Source organism: Theropithecus gelada, chromosome X (genome assembly GCF_003255815.1).
Source record: "Theropithecus gelada isolate Dixy chromosome X, Tgel_1.0, whole genome shotgun sequence".
Classification (NCBI taxonomy): Eukaryota; Metazoa; Chordata; class Mammalia; order Primates; family Cercopithecidae; genus Theropithecus; species Theropithecus gelada.
In genome coordinates this window covers 152,506,373-152,525,223 of record NC_037689.1, presented here as the reverse complement: position 1 = coordinate 152,525,223, position 18,851 = coordinate 152,506,373, and the positions used below count along the sequence as shown (strand labels likewise).

General features: G+C 40.3%; 1 protein-coding gene across 3 annotated transcripts in view; it reads right to left on the bottom strand.

The window, feature by feature from the left end:
* Positions 1 to 17,389, bottom strand: part of VBP1 (VHL binding protein 1) — a 35,172-nt gene extending 17,783 nt beyond the window's left edge. Inside the window, exons 1-3 of one of the 3 annotated variants that reach the window (XM_025372126.1) lie at positions 17,257 to 17,389; positions 11,349 to 11,456; positions 559 to 683 (exon numbers count right to left, since the gene is read on the bottom strand). In XM_025372126.1, the coding sequence (XP_025227911.1) occupies positions 559 to 683; positions 11,349 to 11,426 (203 nt within the window). In that variant the 5' untranslated portion in view covers positions 11,427 to 11,456; positions 17,257 to 17,389. Of the gene's footprint in view, positions 1 to 558; positions 684 to 4,166; positions 4,458 to 11,348; positions 11,457 to 17,256 lie in introns of those variants that run through there. The other 2 variants (XM_025372125.1, XM_025372127.1) reach the window with 2 other exon arrangements.
* Between the last annotated feature and the right edge of the window lie 1,462 nt (positions 17,390 to 18,851).

Sequence of the window (18,851 nt, the reverse complement as noted above, 5' to 3'; positions counted from 1 at the left end):
CACCCAAAACAGTATGTGGCATCTAGCTGGCATTCCATAAATATTTATCTCACAGAAGAATGCTGGCACATGTACAAAACAGAGATCTATAAATATTTATTACAGTGAATTGACTTTATAAGCTATATAAAATTATGTAGGGAAATAAAGAGTTGAGAGTAAGGATACCTTTTTTCCTATGCCTATTAATTATGAAATCTTGGGATTTCATAACTAATTAAGTCTTGTGCCCCAGACCCTGTGGGTCTCTAATCTTGTTGGCAAAATTAGAAGGATGAACTAGACATATAAGATGTTATGATTTTGAAAGCTTTGGAATACAGTCTTTAATAACCATTCTATTATGTTTTCAAAACCACATTTAGACTGGCAATACCAAGTGTTGGCAAGGATGTGGAACAACTGGAACTCTTGTACATTGCTGGTGGGAATTTCATATGGTACAGCCACCTTGGAGGACTTGACATCTGAATATTTTATCATATGTAAATTATATCTCAATTTTTTTAAAGTTCAAGCCATATACGATTTTCAAAACTTAGAAAGTTTTACACTTACCTTCTTTTCTTTTGAGCAAGGTTGAGTTCCATAAACTTATACTTCTGGTACTGTTCATCCAGCTTCTTTAATACTGTATCTGCAGTCTCATTCCCAGGCTGTTTCATGAAGGAATCTACATCTTCCTTTAATATCAGAAATAATACTTTACAAATTTTAGAATTCATGCCACTCATCAGATTTTTTGACTGCTTTGTTTTTAAAACATAAAAGAAAAAAAGCTTTTCCTCCAAAGGTTTGTTTTTAACTAAAAGTACAGGTTAAGCATCCTTATCTAAAATGCCTGGGACCAGAATTGTTTTGGATTTTAGATTTTTTTTTTTGATTTTGGAATATTTACATTATACCAGTTGAGCATCCCCAAGCCAAACATCCAAAGTCAAACATGCTCCAATGAGCATTTCCTTTGAGCATTATATTGGTGTTCAAAAAGTTTTGGATTTTAGAGCATTCTGAATTTCAGATTTTCAGATTTAGGATGCTCAACTTGTAGTTATAAAAAGTTAGAGACAATTTCAGACCGTATATATATATTATATAGCTAACTTATTCTTTCACTTTCCTCTTCATTTTTTATTTATAAATAGGAAAAGAAGAATGACTTTGCCCACCATTTATGCATTTCCCATGCATCCCTAGTAGTAAATATGAAAATACTAACAATCAAATACATTGCCTATTCATGCATCCTATTCACAAAATGATTTTACAGGTTGTATGTCAAGATTATCAATTTTATTACTTATTTTTAATTCAACAAGTTTTGCCATAGAAATCATACTAAATATGGTTACTGGGTTCCCAAGGCAATCCACAAATGCTTCCTTCAGTATCAAATAACTGAAACAAAGTAAATCTAAAAGGCAAACAGAATAATCTTTTGTAACAGAAATAACTGATCAAAAGAAAAGCAGTAAAACTGACGTTAAAATATTTTTATACCACATGCTGATCCTTGAAGAAAGGCTAGTTAATTAGATAAGAATCAGAAACAAGATGAAAATATATGGAAACTTAAAAAGATGCTACAAGAGCTGTCTAGTACTTTACAGAAGTCTAGTTCTTTATTATAAGTAACTTCAATTATCTTATAGCTTTTAAGATCTTCAAATCATTATTCTCATCCATATTTATTAGCTACCAGAGAATATCTTAGCTGATATAAGGAAGAAAAAGGAAGAGAAACACAGCAAGGGAGTGAACTACGAAGCCATCAAACTAGAGACAGTAAAGGAAATTGAAAAGGTGAGGCTGAGTTCTGTATGTAAAAGAGAGATGCCATCTTCCTAGAAGGGTCACTGGAGGGAAGAGAAAGAAGTGTAAGTTTCTAGCACATGATACATGTTATTAGGTGCTGGAGTTCAGCAAGAATTAACTATAGCAGCATAGGCTGTGGTTAAGAGACAGGAGGTGCCTGGTTTGAATCCTGGCTTCACCACTCACTAGATGAGTTGACCTTAGGGAAGTTAATTAACCTCTCTTTGCCTCAATCTCCTCATCATCTGTACAAGTACCTTTTCATCACCAGAAATTAGCATAGGTGAGATGCCTATAAGAGTACGTGACACCTATCTATAGCATAATGTGCCACAGGAACACAAAGTGCCAGGGATTTTGTTTTGGGGTAGAGGTCAGCAAAAACTACAGGGGGATGATAGCTGAACTAGATGTGGAAAGATGAAGAGGTCATGAAATGGACAAGGGTGAAAGAACAATTCAAGCAGAGAAAGAAAACAAATTACTGCCTCAGTGGGGTTGGGGAATGGACTAGGTCTGACTTCTAACCACTATGGTACATTGCCTCCTATCACCATGAACATTAACATCTATTTGACACCTACTACACTGCAATACTGCAAGCATGTCCTCTGTTTCCCATAACAACTCTCTAAGTATTGTCATCCCTATTTCAGTTAAAGAAACTCAGGGCCGATAATATTTCTACAATACCATGTCACTTCAATTATTAATAGTTTAGAAACAAAAACAGTTATATAAAATTTGGGTTGCTTATTATGCAGGTAGAAATTTTAAGGTCTAGAAAAAAATAACCATGACATTGTAGGGAAAAAGCATTTTAAGACATTATAAAGCCCTCAGATAAAGTGTCTCCTCCCGAGTTAGATTTCTGAGGCCATCTCCAGCTGAGCACTATGAATGTAACATTTAAGGCACTATGGAAATTCAATTAGACACCCAGTTTGAACTTATACTATGTGTCAGGCACTGTGCTATGACCAGGAGGAGTGGGGCGATGCATGAGAACTCTCTGCTACTTACACTACCCAGTAGCAGAGCATGAGGGGTAAGCCGCCGGTCTGGACCTCCACAGATTGCCCAAGTTCAAATCCTGGATTCCTCACTTATATCCTGTGTGGCCTGGGCAAGTTACTCAAGGGCCCCGTACCTCAGTTTTATCATCTAAAAAACGGGCATAACAGTAGCTACCACCTCGAGTTTTGTAAAATCATTAAGAAAGTGCCCGGCACTCAACAAATTTTATTCTTTGTTATGATTAGATAATAGGTCAATGTAGAGAAATAAATGACACAGCTCATAAAAACACAAAATGATAACCAAACAATTACGAAATTCAATCAGCAAATGCAAATATACAATATCAAGTGTGGTATAAATAAATGAGTCTTTAGGCTATAAGACGTGGTTAGTGAAAAAGGCAGAGGTAAGGTAAGGTACAAAACAAACGGTTGAGAAACTTCCATGAAGATTTTATAGTAGCTAAGTGGGGACAGACAGATGACCTGGCCTGGAGGGCCAGTCAGACGTTTTCTCTCATTAGTCAGATAGTTTTCAACTACTATTTCTAAATTAAATAAACAAAATAAAAAATTTTTAAAGCCACCCAGAACAGGCAGCGCCCTCCAGAACGGCCTCTGGAGCGACCCGATCCCCTCTCGGACGCTAGCGAACCTGGGACCTAGCGCCATCACGAGGGTTCAGTCTCCTCTCTCAACAATTCATTCTCCACTAAGTTGTCAGAATGATGTACCTAAAACGAAAGGCCTTCTGATGACAGCCCGTTGCCTACCGGAAAAACCTCAATTCCTCAGCAAAACACAGAAGGACTTTACACTCTCACCCTATCATCCTACTTTCCCATCGGTCTCTTCTTCCATTTTCCCCGAGGCAACAGACCACTGCATTCCTTCAACAGACAAGGTGATATTCCGTTTTCACATCTTAGCATTGGCTGTTCTGCCTATTCATTGTACTGTCTCTCCAGCATCCATGCTGAGTCGAGCTCCTCACCACCTCCCCTTTTCCAACCAGCAGGGGGACGAAAACCGGCGGCAGTCCGGAGGTCCCTCAGGCCGCCCTGACCCGCCGCCCGCCGCCCGCCGCCCCTCGCCCCTCGCTCCGGCCCCACACCCCGTTCTCTTCTAGGGCCTTCTCGAGCTACGTTTCTTCCGGGCGGGCCCCAGCAGAGCTCAATCTATCCAGGTGCGAAGAGTGAGAGCAGACCGAGCGCCCCCTCCCTGAACATTTAGCTCAGCTCCTTCCAACAATCGAGGCCTGGGTGGGAGCCGGGAAGAAAGGGGCAGTCCGCGGCCTCAAGCCAAGATGCCAGGTAACAGCGTGCCTCTTACCACAAAGACGGCCTCAGGAATCCCCAGGTGGAGCCGCCGCCCATTCCCTGTGGCCATTTCTCCTTTGCCACAACTGTCCTTAGCGGCCGCCATCTTGGGGATGCGAGCGCGCGACTGCCTCCCGGGCCGCCGGCCGCCGGGATTCCGTGATTGGCTTGTTAGCACTTGCAGGCCCGCCTCTCCATGCACATTCATTGGTGCGCAGGGAGGGTCCCCCATAAGCCCCCGTTCTCCTTTGGCCGAAAGTAGCCCAACCTGTAGGTGCTCATTGGCTGCCCTCAGGTAAGTGACAAGCGTGGAAGGGCCGCGGAAGAGAAGCTAGAGCGACAGGAAAAACCCTTACGCCCTCCTGGGAAAAGGGGATTTGTGAGTGAGCGGTGCTAAAGCCCTAGGAATAGGGACCTAGCCTGACCCCACCCCGACCCTAGAACTGGCAGCAGCCTTCACAATGGCCTCTGGAGCGACCCAATCCCCCTCTCGGATGCTAGCGAACCTGGGACCTAGCGCCATCACGAGGGTTCAGCCTCTGTGCCTTTCTGGTCTCACCATCCCAGGGAGCTTTCTGCCCCTTGAAGGGAACTTACTTTGTGTCTGTTTCAGAGTGGTCACTGGCCTCATTCTAATAAATACCCTGCCTGTCGCACCAGCCTTTCCTGAAAGCCACCTTTGAACAGAATGTCTTCTCTCCAGCTCAAACGTTTCCAAAACTTCATAGTCTACATACAAAATCCTAAGAACTCCATCTAGGCTTCTAGGACCATGGACTTACCCAATGTCATCCTACACTACAACCCTTTAAAAGCACATGTGTCATACAGAACCAAGTAATTATTCCTCGGGCTGTTTTCTGTCCTTTCTCTTCTTTCACTGGAGTGTTTTCCAGTGAGGCAGTGCTTCATCCACTTGCACAAATTCTACCATGAGCCTAATAAGTCTCTCTTCTCAGACGCAATCACTGTTACCGGTTTATCTACACAGATAATGTACGATCAAGCATATAGACATAGATATGTCCTTATATATAATATGAGGAAGAACTTGGTATCGTCATATTGTGAATGAGGAAACTAAAGCTCAGTGAACCTGTACAGCCTCTCCAAAATCCTACAACTACATAGTAGTGAAGCCGGAATTCCAAACTAGTTCTCCAGTGGCTTCTATGCGATTTGGCTTGGGAGGATGAAGACATGTTAGCTAACCATGACTCTGACTTTTTCTGGTCAGCAGCTTTGTGAGATAATGTCTCTGTTCCTGGAGAGAAAAGTATATGGGAACTCTATTCTTCACCACTTTCCCCCACCTCAATGCCTTCCAAAAAAATTTTTTGTTTTTGAAAAGTAGGTAATGTTTCTACAGAAAAACATTGAAATATCAGACACACATGCAAATTTGGTTCAACTTCACTGATCCCTATCTATATTAACCATTGTTAAAACTAATCAAGGACTTACTTCAAACTTTAGGAAATAGTTCTCCAAATTATCACTAATTCTAATCTGGAATAAATCCCTCTAAGAGATATATGATTTGACACTTCGGGCCAGGTTTTTCTTTTGGAGCCAAAAGCCTTATCAACTTATCACTCGTGTTTTACTCCCTTACAGGTACAAACAGAAGATTCCCTTATTTATACTGCTGAATGTATTTCCTTTCTAGTCTTCTCTTAATTAGAAAGTTGTATACCAATTCTTTCTAACTCCTCTATTTCCTTCCTGCCATGGCTACAGCAGCTTTTCCAAGAGTACACTAAGCTTATCAACTCTATAGGTGGTCATTTTCTTATCTCTTGGCAAAAAAAAAAAAGAAAGAAAGAAAGAAAAGAAAAGAAAAGAACTTTCTTTTGCCAGATCCAAATCTAGCTATTACCTGATCTTAAATATGATTGATCTTTAGTAACCCTTCGGTAGGCCACACTTTTTACAGCTTATCTTTAGATTGCTTTAGTAAAAGCATTTTTTAAAACAGACTTTAAAAGGTTGTAGTTTTTCACCATGGACACTTTTGAAACAAAACAAAACAAAATGTAAAGAAAATATGCATACAGCAGGAAACAGAACAACTTTAAAAAAATCATTTCACATAGTGTTGTGCTGATAAATGTTCAACTAATTCTCTTTAAAAAGGGGGTAGGTATTTATTATAAATTGTATTGATATAAAAGGTGTATAGCACACAATTTCATAAATGATAATAAAATATACAATACTCTTTATCATAAATTCCGTATAACCAATTCTGGCAGGATGCTTTTGATTTTTGCCAAATACATATCTCCCTAGACAACCTATAGTTGCAATTGATGAACTAGTGTAGTTCTGACATAAATGTTGGTTGATATATTCATTTATGTTAAGTAATAAAAAAAGTAATTCAACAATTATTTTTATATTGGTACTTGGATCATTCGTCAACAATGTGAGTGACTTACTTGCTGAATTGGATAATGGTTTTCAAATACCAGAAAAATATTGCCTCATTTTTTGGTGCTATTCACAATAATGGCTACAGACACAACTCACTTTTAAGCTGAATCTGCATTAGTAACATTTTCTCCATTGCTTTCAAGTCTAGAGTTACAAACATAGATCAAGCCGTAGTTTGTAGCATCTACCAATTTCTGTTGCGTAGATACTCTCACAATGGCTGATTTCAATCCATGTCGAGTTGGGAAGACATGCCCAGTAGCATACAGATAAAATCGACGTAAATAACCTCAAGAGCACAGGTAACATTCAAATGTCAAAAAATAATTAGAAGGTGATAAATTTTGAATATTTATTACCTTTGCTTTTAAAATAATTTAATTGTAAATTTTTATAATTTAATTTTGAATGATGACTGTGTTTAACAACCATCTTGCAGAATTTCTAGAAATTTAACAATTGGTTCTCACAAGCTGATACAAGCCAGCTCTAGTGCACCACTGGCTCATATTTTGGGAAGCCAGAGTTTAATGACTTCAGCGAATAGTACCTGCAAATGTCACACTAATGTGCTCTGCAGAGAAGGAAGAAAATGATGTGATATGCAATCGGAGTTCCCTGGAAGAAGAGGGTGATATCCTTAGCAACTTCCATAACTCAGAGGACCAAGAGCTGACTTAAATTTGTACAGCTGGGAACCCACAACTCTCACTCCATGTTTGCTCTGTGCAGGTAACAGGTTCTGTCCCAATCTCCACAAGCCTCTGAAATTACTCCGAAGAGCTGCAAATCCTGAGGCTGGGGGAATGTGTCTCCTTTTTCCTGAGCCTGGTCACTGGGGTCATTTCCTCTCAGGAAGCCCACTGGGAAAGAGCCCAAGGCCTTCAGAGAGATGCCAAGCATTTCAGGATGTTCTGAGACAGCCTCTGCTCGACCTTCTGATTCAGTTTCTAATCCTGACTTCTGAGAGCAGAAAGTGCAGTTTCCCCTAGGTGCTTTGGAACTCCCCTGGAGGGCTCTCAATTGTGATAGTGCTCCTGCATGCTAAGCTGTCCCAGCCTCTTGGGGCTATTTCCTAGTAAGTCAGAATGCATGTTTCTTCTATTTCCAGACATGCCAATGGGCCTCCATACTCACTACCCTGGGTTGCTGAATGTGCTGGTGGTGTTCTCACTGTGTATTGTTATTGTATCTTCCGTGTTTTTGTTCTGTTTATACAAGAGAGGACAAGGTAGGATTTTCCTAGACAAGGTAAAATGTGGCAATGTGATTTCCTTTTTCCTGGGACTGACGTTATTTATCCAAGGTGATGTGGAGAGGTCCTTTGTTCCAGGCAACTAACCCTTCTGCAACCTGACCCCACCACCTCATCTGCCAGAATGATGGCCCTGGGGACTCCCAGACATTACCCTGCTTTATTTCCAGAATCCATTCCTAGGCTGGGTTCCAGTTTAACCCTGTCATTAACAGGCTGTGCCTCATTAGACAAGTGTCTTCACCTATCTAGCTCAGTGTCCTCACATGTGAAATGTGAGCTTTGGACTAGAGGATCTCCAGACTCACTTCTAGTGCTAATACATTTTGACTACGACCTCTGGTGAGTCATCAGGGCACTAGTATTAATTCTGCATCCCATGGTTGTCACTAAATCCCACTGGGTCCTCCGGGTTCCTTCCGTAACTATGCAGTTCTCAATTTAGAAAACCTGATCTTGGGCCCCAAGGTGAGTAATTACACCCCTCCAAATACCTCTGCCCCTATGTCCACCCAAGCTCTTCCTTTCCCACCAAACCCAATAAAAAGCATGGATGTAAAAAGGTTTGAACTCTGCTTTCATGTTCCTGAATCTTCTTTGGGCCGGACTCCTCAGGCTACACGAAGACCTTCAGTATAAGCCATGGTAAATTCCCAGTCACAAGGTTTCCTGGATAATAATTGGGAGAGATGGTGCATTCAGCATAATGGTTAAGGCTAAGAGCATGTACTTTGCAGTCAAGCTTGATTATTTATTGGCTATGGGATATTAGGTTAGTTACTTTAACAGTGTCTCAGTTTTCTCCATTGTAAAATAACCATAATAATGGGGCTTTGGGCACATATTATTAAGTAGATTGAATGGAATTACACATATAACATACTTGATACTGTGCCTAGTACCTAGTAAGCCCTCAATAAATTTCAGCTACTGTCCTGATAATTGAAAGGCATGGATATGGCACAGAATAAGAAACTCAGGGGTTTGAGACATGAGCCATAACATGTCATGATAAAGGCCTCATGATGGGGAGAAATCACACAGCCTCCTGATAGCATGTGAGATCTGCAGGATCCCTCAGATAGACATCTGTTTTAAATCCCTCACAGCCTCCTGGGGAGGAAGAAGGGCTATTCTTCACATATGTAGATAAGAGAGGGCATTCAGTCTGGCTCAGGACCAAAGCTCCTAAAACATTGGAGCCCCATGATATTGCACAGCTCACTGGGCCTGCTATTTGTGGATATGTTGAAATGCCTTGAAATACGAAAGCCCAAAAATATGACCAACTCTTTTCAACTTGACTCTAAAATGTCTGATGTCAGTACCAAAGAAAAAGAGAAGCTGAGATGAGTGCCTCTATCAGCCTATAAATTCTTAGGGGTAGGGACTTGTTTCTCTTGCCTTTGTTTCTCTGGGCCTCACACTGAGCCTGATACATAGCAGCTTCGTCATTATTTATTGACTGTGTGAATCAATCAAGCAACAAATGTTTGTGGAGCATGTACAATGTGCTCAACATTGAGGTAGTGAAGATAAGTTACACTAGAAGAATTCGATGCAGTGTATAACTGGAGATAATAAATCTAGTTAAGAAACTAAGACACTCACATGAAAAACCACCTAGCTGGGCAAGACAGTCAATGCTAAGTGCCAGAGACACTAAGTGTAGTGGGAATCCACCTTGCATGGAAGGCCTGCTTTTGCCCACACATTGGAAAAAATTCTAGATTTGAAGCCAAGAAACCTTGGAAGTCATCTCTCTTAGGGCCTCCATTTCCTCTTCCTAAAGAGGATTTTGGAATTGCTAATCTCTAAAAAATTCATCACCTTTCACATATTGTAGTCTCTGTTTACAGATGATGGCTCAAAAATAACGGTGTGTGGGCACATTATAGTTTCAAGAAAGCCAAGCCAGCAGAGACCAGAATATTTGATGAAATTTCCCATGCCAAGGTGAGCTTATGTTACTCAGGGATCACCCTCCCCGCCCAAGACAAGAAATCAAGAGGCAACCATTGCTCTTGCTGTTGCTTAGACAGCAGCTACAGCAATTACATAGTGGGAGTCTGGAGACTCTGCTCAGGAAATCCATTTTGGCAAAATGATGCCACCCAAAGGATTATAAATCATGCTGCTATAAAGACACATGCACATGTATGTTCACTGCGGCACTATTCACAATAGCAAAGACTTGGAATCAACCCAAATGTCCATCAGTGACAGACTGGATTAAGAAAATGTGGCACATATACACCATGGAATACTATGCAGCCATAAAAAAGGATGAGTTCGTGTCCTTTGTAGGGACATGGATGCAGCTGGAAACCATCATTCTCAGCAAACTATCGCAAGAACAGAAAACCACCGCATGTTCTCACTCATAGGTGGGAATTGAATAATGAGATCACTTGGACACAGGAAGGGGTCATCACACACCAGGTCCTATTGTGGGGAGGGGGGGAGGGGATAGCATTAGGAGACATACCTAATGTAAATGACGAGTTACTGGGTGCAGCACACCATCATGGCACATGTATACACATGTAACAAACCTGCACGTTGTGCACGTGTACCCTAGAACTTAAAGTATAATAAAAAAAAAATAATAATAATAATAAATAAACTTAAAATGAAAAAAAATGATGCCACCAGCCTTGCTATGAGAACAGAAAGGAAGTAAATTGTCACTCCATTTTTCTCATTATCTAACACCTGAAGCTTCGTCAGTCCTCCTAAAACAAATGTTCAGGTATCAGGGGGCTCAGCACATCAGTTGAAGACTGAAAGAAGAAACCTTGTAAAGTCTTCTAGAATACAATACTCTGAGACAGTGGACACCTGGATCATGACACTCTCCCATACACTTCAGCTATACTCCCTCACATTACCACTGCCTACTTCCACTTCTTTGTTCAACCTATTCTTTCTGCCTGTAATGCCAAAGTTCTTCTATCCACTATACATCTACTATTTGAAATCTTCTTTATCATTTAGTACTTGCAAGCTTCCTTTACTAAATTAATCGTTCTCTTCTTTGAGTTCCCATGGTGCTTTGTGCTTCCCTCTCTGCGTATATGTTTATCCGGAGCATCCTTTCTCACTCTGTTAACTCTGTCTATTTTTAAATATTATCATTAAACTTAAGTATCAGTTCTCTAGTAAGTCATCCTTGAAATCTCCAGACTGGGTTAGCCATTTCTCCAATACTAATTACAGTTGCGTTTGTTGAATGAATAAACAAATAAATGAATAAAAGGATGGCTGAATAAATATAAGAAGCAGTTGAGGCTTAACAACACAAGTTTATAAAGGTCTGTACCAGGTCTGCACAGTTCTGTGTCTTTCTATGATGATGAAAATGTTACAATTAGGCTTTCTTCTATGAGAGACCAACAGTACACAAAAGATGGCTATGTTGCAAAACTCCATTATAACACTGATCCTGCCTCCACTGATTGCCTATCTTTGCCAAGGCGCTTAGCAACAACAACCCAAATGTACCTGATGTTCTGGGGATGGAGTGGAAGGACTACTGGTCCTTAGGCCTTGCTGGGTATGAACAATGGGTTGAGGTGCCATTAGAGAAGAAGCTCCCAATGGAGTTGGAACCTATGAATTTTAAAAGAAAATAAACAGTTAAAAATTAATTAGTATTTAATTGCTCTCCTAACATAATAGTACCATGAGAACAAGTAGCCCCCTAAAGTAAATATTATATTAATATTTAATAAGCATCACCTGAAAGGAATGCGAAATGCCAGATGCAAAGAAAAAGAGGAAAATGTATTTGTGAAGGGGCTGCTAGTGATAAAGTATGACAGACCAAAGAGTGTGGAAAACCTAAAGAACAGTTATTGAAAAGCAGGGATGAATTAGCCACAAAGTAAGGCCTACAAAGGACTCTTTACAAGACAGAACTCCAACATCTCAAGGCCAATAATACTCATAGGAAAAAGAAAGGAAGTTTGTAGGTGGACATGGAACGTGTTAAATATATACTGGTATGTATGTATCTTTCATGAAATACTTTAGTATGAACATATGACTTGATATGGCGATCTACAGGTTAAATGTGAAGGATGTATAGAAATTTGCCAGATGAAAATAGTGAAGGAAGGGCAAACACATCAAGTCAAGGAGGTAGGTGGAACTAGAAAGGCATGTGACATCTCTTTAGTTTGTTTTACTTTTCTAGTTACTTTATGAGCTCACATTTTAAATTATATTCAAAAGATGAAAGAATGGCAATTAATGAAGAACAAACTAAGGAGGTTGCACAGACCCATTAATATAAGACTGTGACCATCTCCCTCCACTGTTTAAAACCATTAAATGGACCCTCATTGACTACATAGTGTGTAAACTCCTTGGCATGGCTTACCAAGCCTACTTCTTTCTCATCTTGATCTTTTCCCTCACTTCTCCCTCACTTATTGAGGAAATATGGGCTTACTTAAGAACAACTGGGTAAATTAGAAACTGTTCGAATGACTCATAACCAAAGGCTAAGGATTAATGTGTTGACCTGCTGGGAGGCTTCTGGTGATACGCTGCAGGGTTATATTCTTAATCTTCTTGTTCATCTTTATCTATCAATGAAAATGTTGTAGAGGACATGTTCACTGAGCACGTGAATAACATACCCATTGGAAAAGATAATGAATACATTAAATATAATCAGAAACATTAATTTTCTTGACAGACTAGAGATAGGGTCCCAAATGAATAAGATGAAGGTTAACAGAGTCTTGCACTTGGATCTTAAAAAAATACCCACATATATATATAGAATGGGTGAGAAGTGAAAATGAAGTTAAAAGAATTTTAGTTGATAGTAACATTTAAGTTTTCCAGTCCTTCCTCCTGTCTTAGCCCCATGCCAGCAATTTGGAGGCAGTTCCTAGCTATCTGCAGTGTGCAGGGATGCCACTTCTGCAGTATCAAACAAAGGGCCTAAGTGAGCAAGGTACCAAGACCTCTTGCCTTACAAACCAGTGCTGCCTAGAAATCCTTGAAATTGCTCTTGCCTGAGGATGAAGATCTTGGTCCACTTCTGTGATGTTATCAGATAGTACACCCTGGAATAGCCCCATGTGGTGACTAGACCGAGCACCTAGTCCTTTTAGGAAACCTAGGTGAATATGCCTCCTTCAATTCACCTGGGTCCACAGTTATTCATGCCAGAGGAGTGGGAGTCTCATTCTGTAGTCAAGTCAATGCTAGGGTCTACTTTATACCTGATTCCTGTCAGCTTCTCTCCCTGGGAAATGGGCCCTGTTCTGTTCACCATTATTTGGAAAGAATCTGAAATAACCTGGCTCTTTACGTAGCCCTTCATAGTTTTCTCTGCAACCCATACTTTTTGCCTCAAGCCCTGTTATACTAATAAATAGACTTTGGTTACTGATGCCTAACCTGGAATCTACCACACTCCTTTGGCACTTGGACCCTGACCTGTGGAGTATCTCAGTTCTACTCCTTCTACCTTAAATTCCTACTAAGTCTATTTTTTCTGGGCTTGGGTTCACTCATAGTTCTAGCATATATGCACACCTAGTGTCATATTATACTCTAATCCTCTTCTGGAAATTAACTGGCACATACAGTATATTATTATAGAGGATGTAGAGAAGTCCACAAACAGGACTCAAAAGAGATATGAGGTAGGAGGAAAACCAAGAGAAAATGGTGTTTCTAACTCTAGGAAGGGAGAGTGTTTCCTCCTCTCTCACTGGCCACTCCTGTTCTACCTCTTTTGCAGGTTCCTTCTCATTTCCCTGCCCCAATGACAGATGACCCTTGGGCTCAGTCTCCAGTCACCCCTAGGTGATTTCATCCATTCTTTCTCTCAGCACATTCTTACTTCAAGGCATTTGCACTGATTATTCCCTCTCCTGGAATGCTCTTCCACTTGACTTGCTCCTTCTCCTCTTTAAAATTTCTACTCAAGGCAGGGCGCGGTGGCTCACACCTGTAATCCTGCACTTTGGGAGGCTGAGGCAGGCGGATCACAAGGTCAGGAAATCGAGACCATCCTGGCTAACATGGTGAAACCCCGTCTCTACTAAAAGTATAAAAAAAATTAGCCGGGCATGGTGGCAGGTGCCTGTAGTCCCAGCTACTCGGGAGGCTGAGGCAGGAGAATGGCGTGAACTCGAGAGGCGGAGCTTGCAGTAAGCCGAGATCGCGCCACTGCACTCTAGCCTGGGTGACAGAGCAACACTCTGTCTCAAAAAAAAAAAAAAAAAAAAAAAAAAAAAAATCTACTCAAGACTGAGTCACCTTTTCAATAGAGTTCCCACAGATCAGCCTATTTAAAATGGAAACCTACTCCAATACCCTTAATTCTTCTTCCCTGCTGCAATTTTCTCCATAGTACTTGTCACCTTGTTTATTTATTTCTTCCCCCCACTAGAATGTACATCCCGCAGAGACATAGGTTTTTCTTTCTTTTTTTTTTTTTTTTTTTTTTGAGACGGAGTCTGGCTCCGTTGCCCGGGCTGGAGTGCAGTGGCCGGATCTCAGCTCACTGCAAGCTCCGCCCCCCGGGTTTTCGCCATTCTCCTGCCTCAGCCTCCCGAGTAGCTGGGACTACAGGCGCCCGCCACCGCGCCCGGCTAGTTTGGTTTTTCTTTCTTTTAATTATTTCCATATTTCTAGAATCAGAATATGTGCTAGTTGAGTGATAGGAGAGAAGGACTGAGTAAGACAAGGACAGAGAAGTAGCTATTCGATTAGGTCACATGAAAGTCATTAGAGACCTTTATGTTAGCAGTTTAGTGGAACAGTGAGGATAGAAGTCACATTAAAGTGAGTTGAAAAGTGAACTGGGGAGACAACCTCAATGTCCTTTAATACAAACATGGGTTGTTCCTGCCTTACTTCAAGAATATATACTGAGTAGCCCTATGCCTAGAAAGAACTAAGCAAGGCAAGAGTGTCAGGAGATGGAAGCAGAGAGGCAGCGTGGAGGATCTTGGCTTTTGCTCTGGGAGAAATGGGGGCAATTGCAATGAAGTTGGTTGATCTGACTTACACTGTAAGCCAATCACTGTGGCTGCAGTGTGAAGAAAACTGTAGGGAGCAAGGGCAGAAGCAGGGAGCCCAGGTAGAAGGCTACTGCAGTGAACCAGGTGAGAGAAAATGGATTAGGAAAAAGTTAGGATGCATTCTGAAAATAAAGGCCATTGCATTTGCTCATGAATTGTATGTGGAGTGAGAGAAAGATGTATTAAGGAGGACTCCAAGGCTTTTGGCCTGAGCAACTGGAAGGATGGAGATGTCATCAGCTGTGATTGGGAAGGCTGCAAGTAGAACAGCTTTGGGGAGATCAAGGGTACAGTTTTGGACACGTGCAATTTGAGATGTGTCAGAAACATGGATATTTGTTATCCTCTGCATGTTCCTGTATATTTACCATTTTCTGGAATGGACCAACAGTAAAAACAACATGAGCAAATTGGTGTATGGCTGGAGCAACTAAATGTCTTCAGAGTTTCCATTACCTGTATTGTATTGCATAAAATATATGCAGTGCACTGAAGCTATAAATAGAACTAGTGATTACAAAAATATTTTAACTAAGAAAAATTTTAAACCATGAAAATATTGCCAAATAGGCAGAATATAAATAATAAACTAAAAATGAGTTAAAAGAAGGTTAGAATCAGAAAAATTCCAGATATTCTATCTGTATTAACAATTTCTCCCATTAGAAGTTTTATATGATAACAGCAAAATCAGTTCAAGTTTTTAAACCTGATTGATATAGACTAGAAGTGATCCCAAACAGCAAAATAGCAAATAAAACAAAACAAAATGAAACAACAATAAAATCCTTGCAGAAGGGGAAAAAAACCAGCAGCAAACAGTAGTTCATAACTCTTGGGATAAACCAAGAATGTAACCTAAACTAAATTATATTAATACTTGAATCTCTATTATGTGAATGTTGGTAATTCCTATTTTGGATTATCTATTAATTCTGAAACAGCTTTCTCTTGACTATTCCACTTCTGTACATCTCTTTTTATCCCCATTTCCAGGGTTCTTTTCTCTATTCCTGTTAGCCATCTCACAAGGCATGTGCTTATTATTTCTCAGACAGCTGCCATTTTTTCCAATGCAAGAAAAGAATGTGGATGGATTACTTTCCATTTAAAAATATCTGTATAATTTTTTTTTCTGTTAGTAGTTGTAACCATATATCCAACTCTTGATATCTTAAAAGAGGCTTTTCTGGCCAGGTGCGGTGGCTCACACCTGTAATTCTAGCACTTTGGGAGGCTGAGGCGGGCGGATCACCTGAGGTCAGGAGTTCGAGACCAGCCTGGCCAACATGGCAAAACCCCATCTCTATGAAAAATGCAAAAATTAGCCAGGCATGGTGGCAAACACCTATAATCCCAGCTACCTGGGAGGCTGAGGCAAGAGATTCACTTGAACTCGGGGGGCGGAGATTGCAGTGAACCGAGATTGTGCCACTTCACTTCAGCCTGGGCAACAGAGTGAAACTCCATCTCAAAAAAAAAAATTAATTGTTTTCAAAACCCTTCCTTATGGTTCTCTAGCAAACAGCTGCACAAGATAAACAAAGTGAATAATCATACAGTATAGATGCTCTGTGCAGAGCCTAAATAAAACAAGCTACAAAATTGACAAATTCCTTCACAAACCATTTCTAACATAATGCATAATCCATGTGTTACACCACAAGGTCCCATAGCTTTGCAAATCATTCGAATTTGATCTTGATCCCAGGGTATTTCCAATCTTGTGATATAGTCTTTCCACTATATTACTCAAACTATCCTTGTGTTATATATTTTGTATACTATGTCCTCTTTGACTACTCAAGCAAGGTATAGCATGATAAATTGGAGAAATTTAATTGCAATTGGGTGTAATTGATTCAAAATTTTCTAATAAACTCATATGAATGATATAAAAAGAAAGAGCGTTTTTTCTTCCTATACATAGGCATTTGCTGGGGAGTCACTGGAGGTAGAACCTTGACAAAACGTGTCAGTGACCATACAGTAAATTTTCTACTAGTATTTAATAAGCAATATTAAAAGATACAGAAAATATTCTGCTGTATGTTTAACACTGAGAACAAATTCACAGTGAACTTTCTATAGCCAAGACAGTGATCATTCCTTAAGCAATTATCCTTCCTTAAGAGGTTTAAAGACATCTAATTATTGCTATGTTGTTTTAGAAGGCAGAGCAGAGTTCACAATAGCTCAAATTTCCTGAGGAACAGGAATTTGCTTGGAAAACATTCCACATCAGAGAGTAATGTGAACTTAGCTAAGAAAGAAAGAGTTGTGACTCTTTTCTGTACTGCATAAACAAAACAATAACAATAGACAAAAATAAAGAAAAATTTGAACCATAATTGCATTACCTGCAACAACTAAAACTTTCTCAGTTTTTCAGTGTTCACTTCCAGTCTTCGTTTATAACATGTTTTAGATGTATACAATAATGTGAAAAATGATAAGTTGACTTTCAACACAGCAGATGAAAAGCGGAGTAATACCAGTCATAACTTTAATCCCTGTCTTAGTTTCTTTGTCCATTACTAGGTGATACAACATGAGACACAGTGACTTCTGACTTTAGAAGTACTCCAGAGAGCTAGTGATCAGCTACAGGGACTTGAATAAAGAGGCAGAAATACATTTTTAATATCAGTCTTTCTGATCCTTCTCAAAGTATTCTTACACCCTTGCTTCCAATTCTGCTATAAGAAATTCGTTCATTCTTTATATATATCATGTGAGCTAAAATTGAATGTGCAGCATCACACCCAGCTAATTTTATATTTTTAGTAGAGACAGGGTTTCGCCATGTTGGTCACGCTGGTCTCGAACTCCTGACCTCAGGTGATCCACCCGCCTCAGCCTCCCAAAGTGCTGGGATTGCAGGTGTGAGCCGCTGCAGCCAGCTGAATAATTTCTGTTCTTGGTGCTGGTGTCCTGTGCATACTGGGCAGTTGCCATTAGACATTGCTATTGAAAGTCTAATATACGAGAGCATTCCCACTGACATCAGGTTGGTGCCCCTCTGGGACAGAGCTCCCAGAGGAAGGGGCAGGCAGCCATCTTTGCTGTTCTGCAGCCTCCATTGGTGATACCTCCATGTGCAGGAGGGACCCAGGTGACTAGGATCTGGAGTGGACCCCAAGCAAACTGCAGCAGCACTATGGAAGAGTACCCTGACTGTTAAAAGAAAAACAAACAGGAAGCAACAGCAACAACAGCATCAACAAAAAAGTCCCCATAAAAACCCCATCTAAAGGTCAGCAGCCTCAAAGATCAAAGTTGATAAACTCATTAAGATGAGAAAGAATCAACAAAAAAATGCTGAAAGCTCAAAAAGCCAGAGTGCCTCTTCTCCTCCAAGTGATCACAACACCTCTTCAGCAAGGGCACAGAACTGGGCGGAGGCCAAGATGGATGAATTGACAGAAGTAGGCTTCAGAATGTGGGTAATGATGAACTTCACTGAGCTAAAGAACCATGTTCTAACCCAATGCAAAGAAGCTAAGAACCATGATAAAACATTACAGGAGCTGTTTACCAGAATAACCACGTTAGAGAGGAACATAAACGACCTGATGTGTTATGGGAAGTCAGGGACCCCGAACGGAGGAACCAGCTGGACCCGCAGCAGAGGAACATAAATTGTGAAGATTTCATTTTAATATGGACATTTATCAGTTCCCAAATAATACTTTTATAATTTCTTATGCCTGTCTTTAATTTAATCTCCTAATCCTGTTATCTTTGTAAGCTGAGGATGTACATCACCTCAGGACCACTGTAATAATTGTGTTAACTGTACAAATTGATTGTAAAACATGTGTGTTTGAACAATATGAAATCAGTGCACCTTGAAAAAGAACAGAATAACAGCGATTTTTGGGGAACAAGGGAAGACAACCATAAGGTCTGACTGCCTGTGGGGTCAGGCAAAAAGAGCCATATTTTTCTTCTT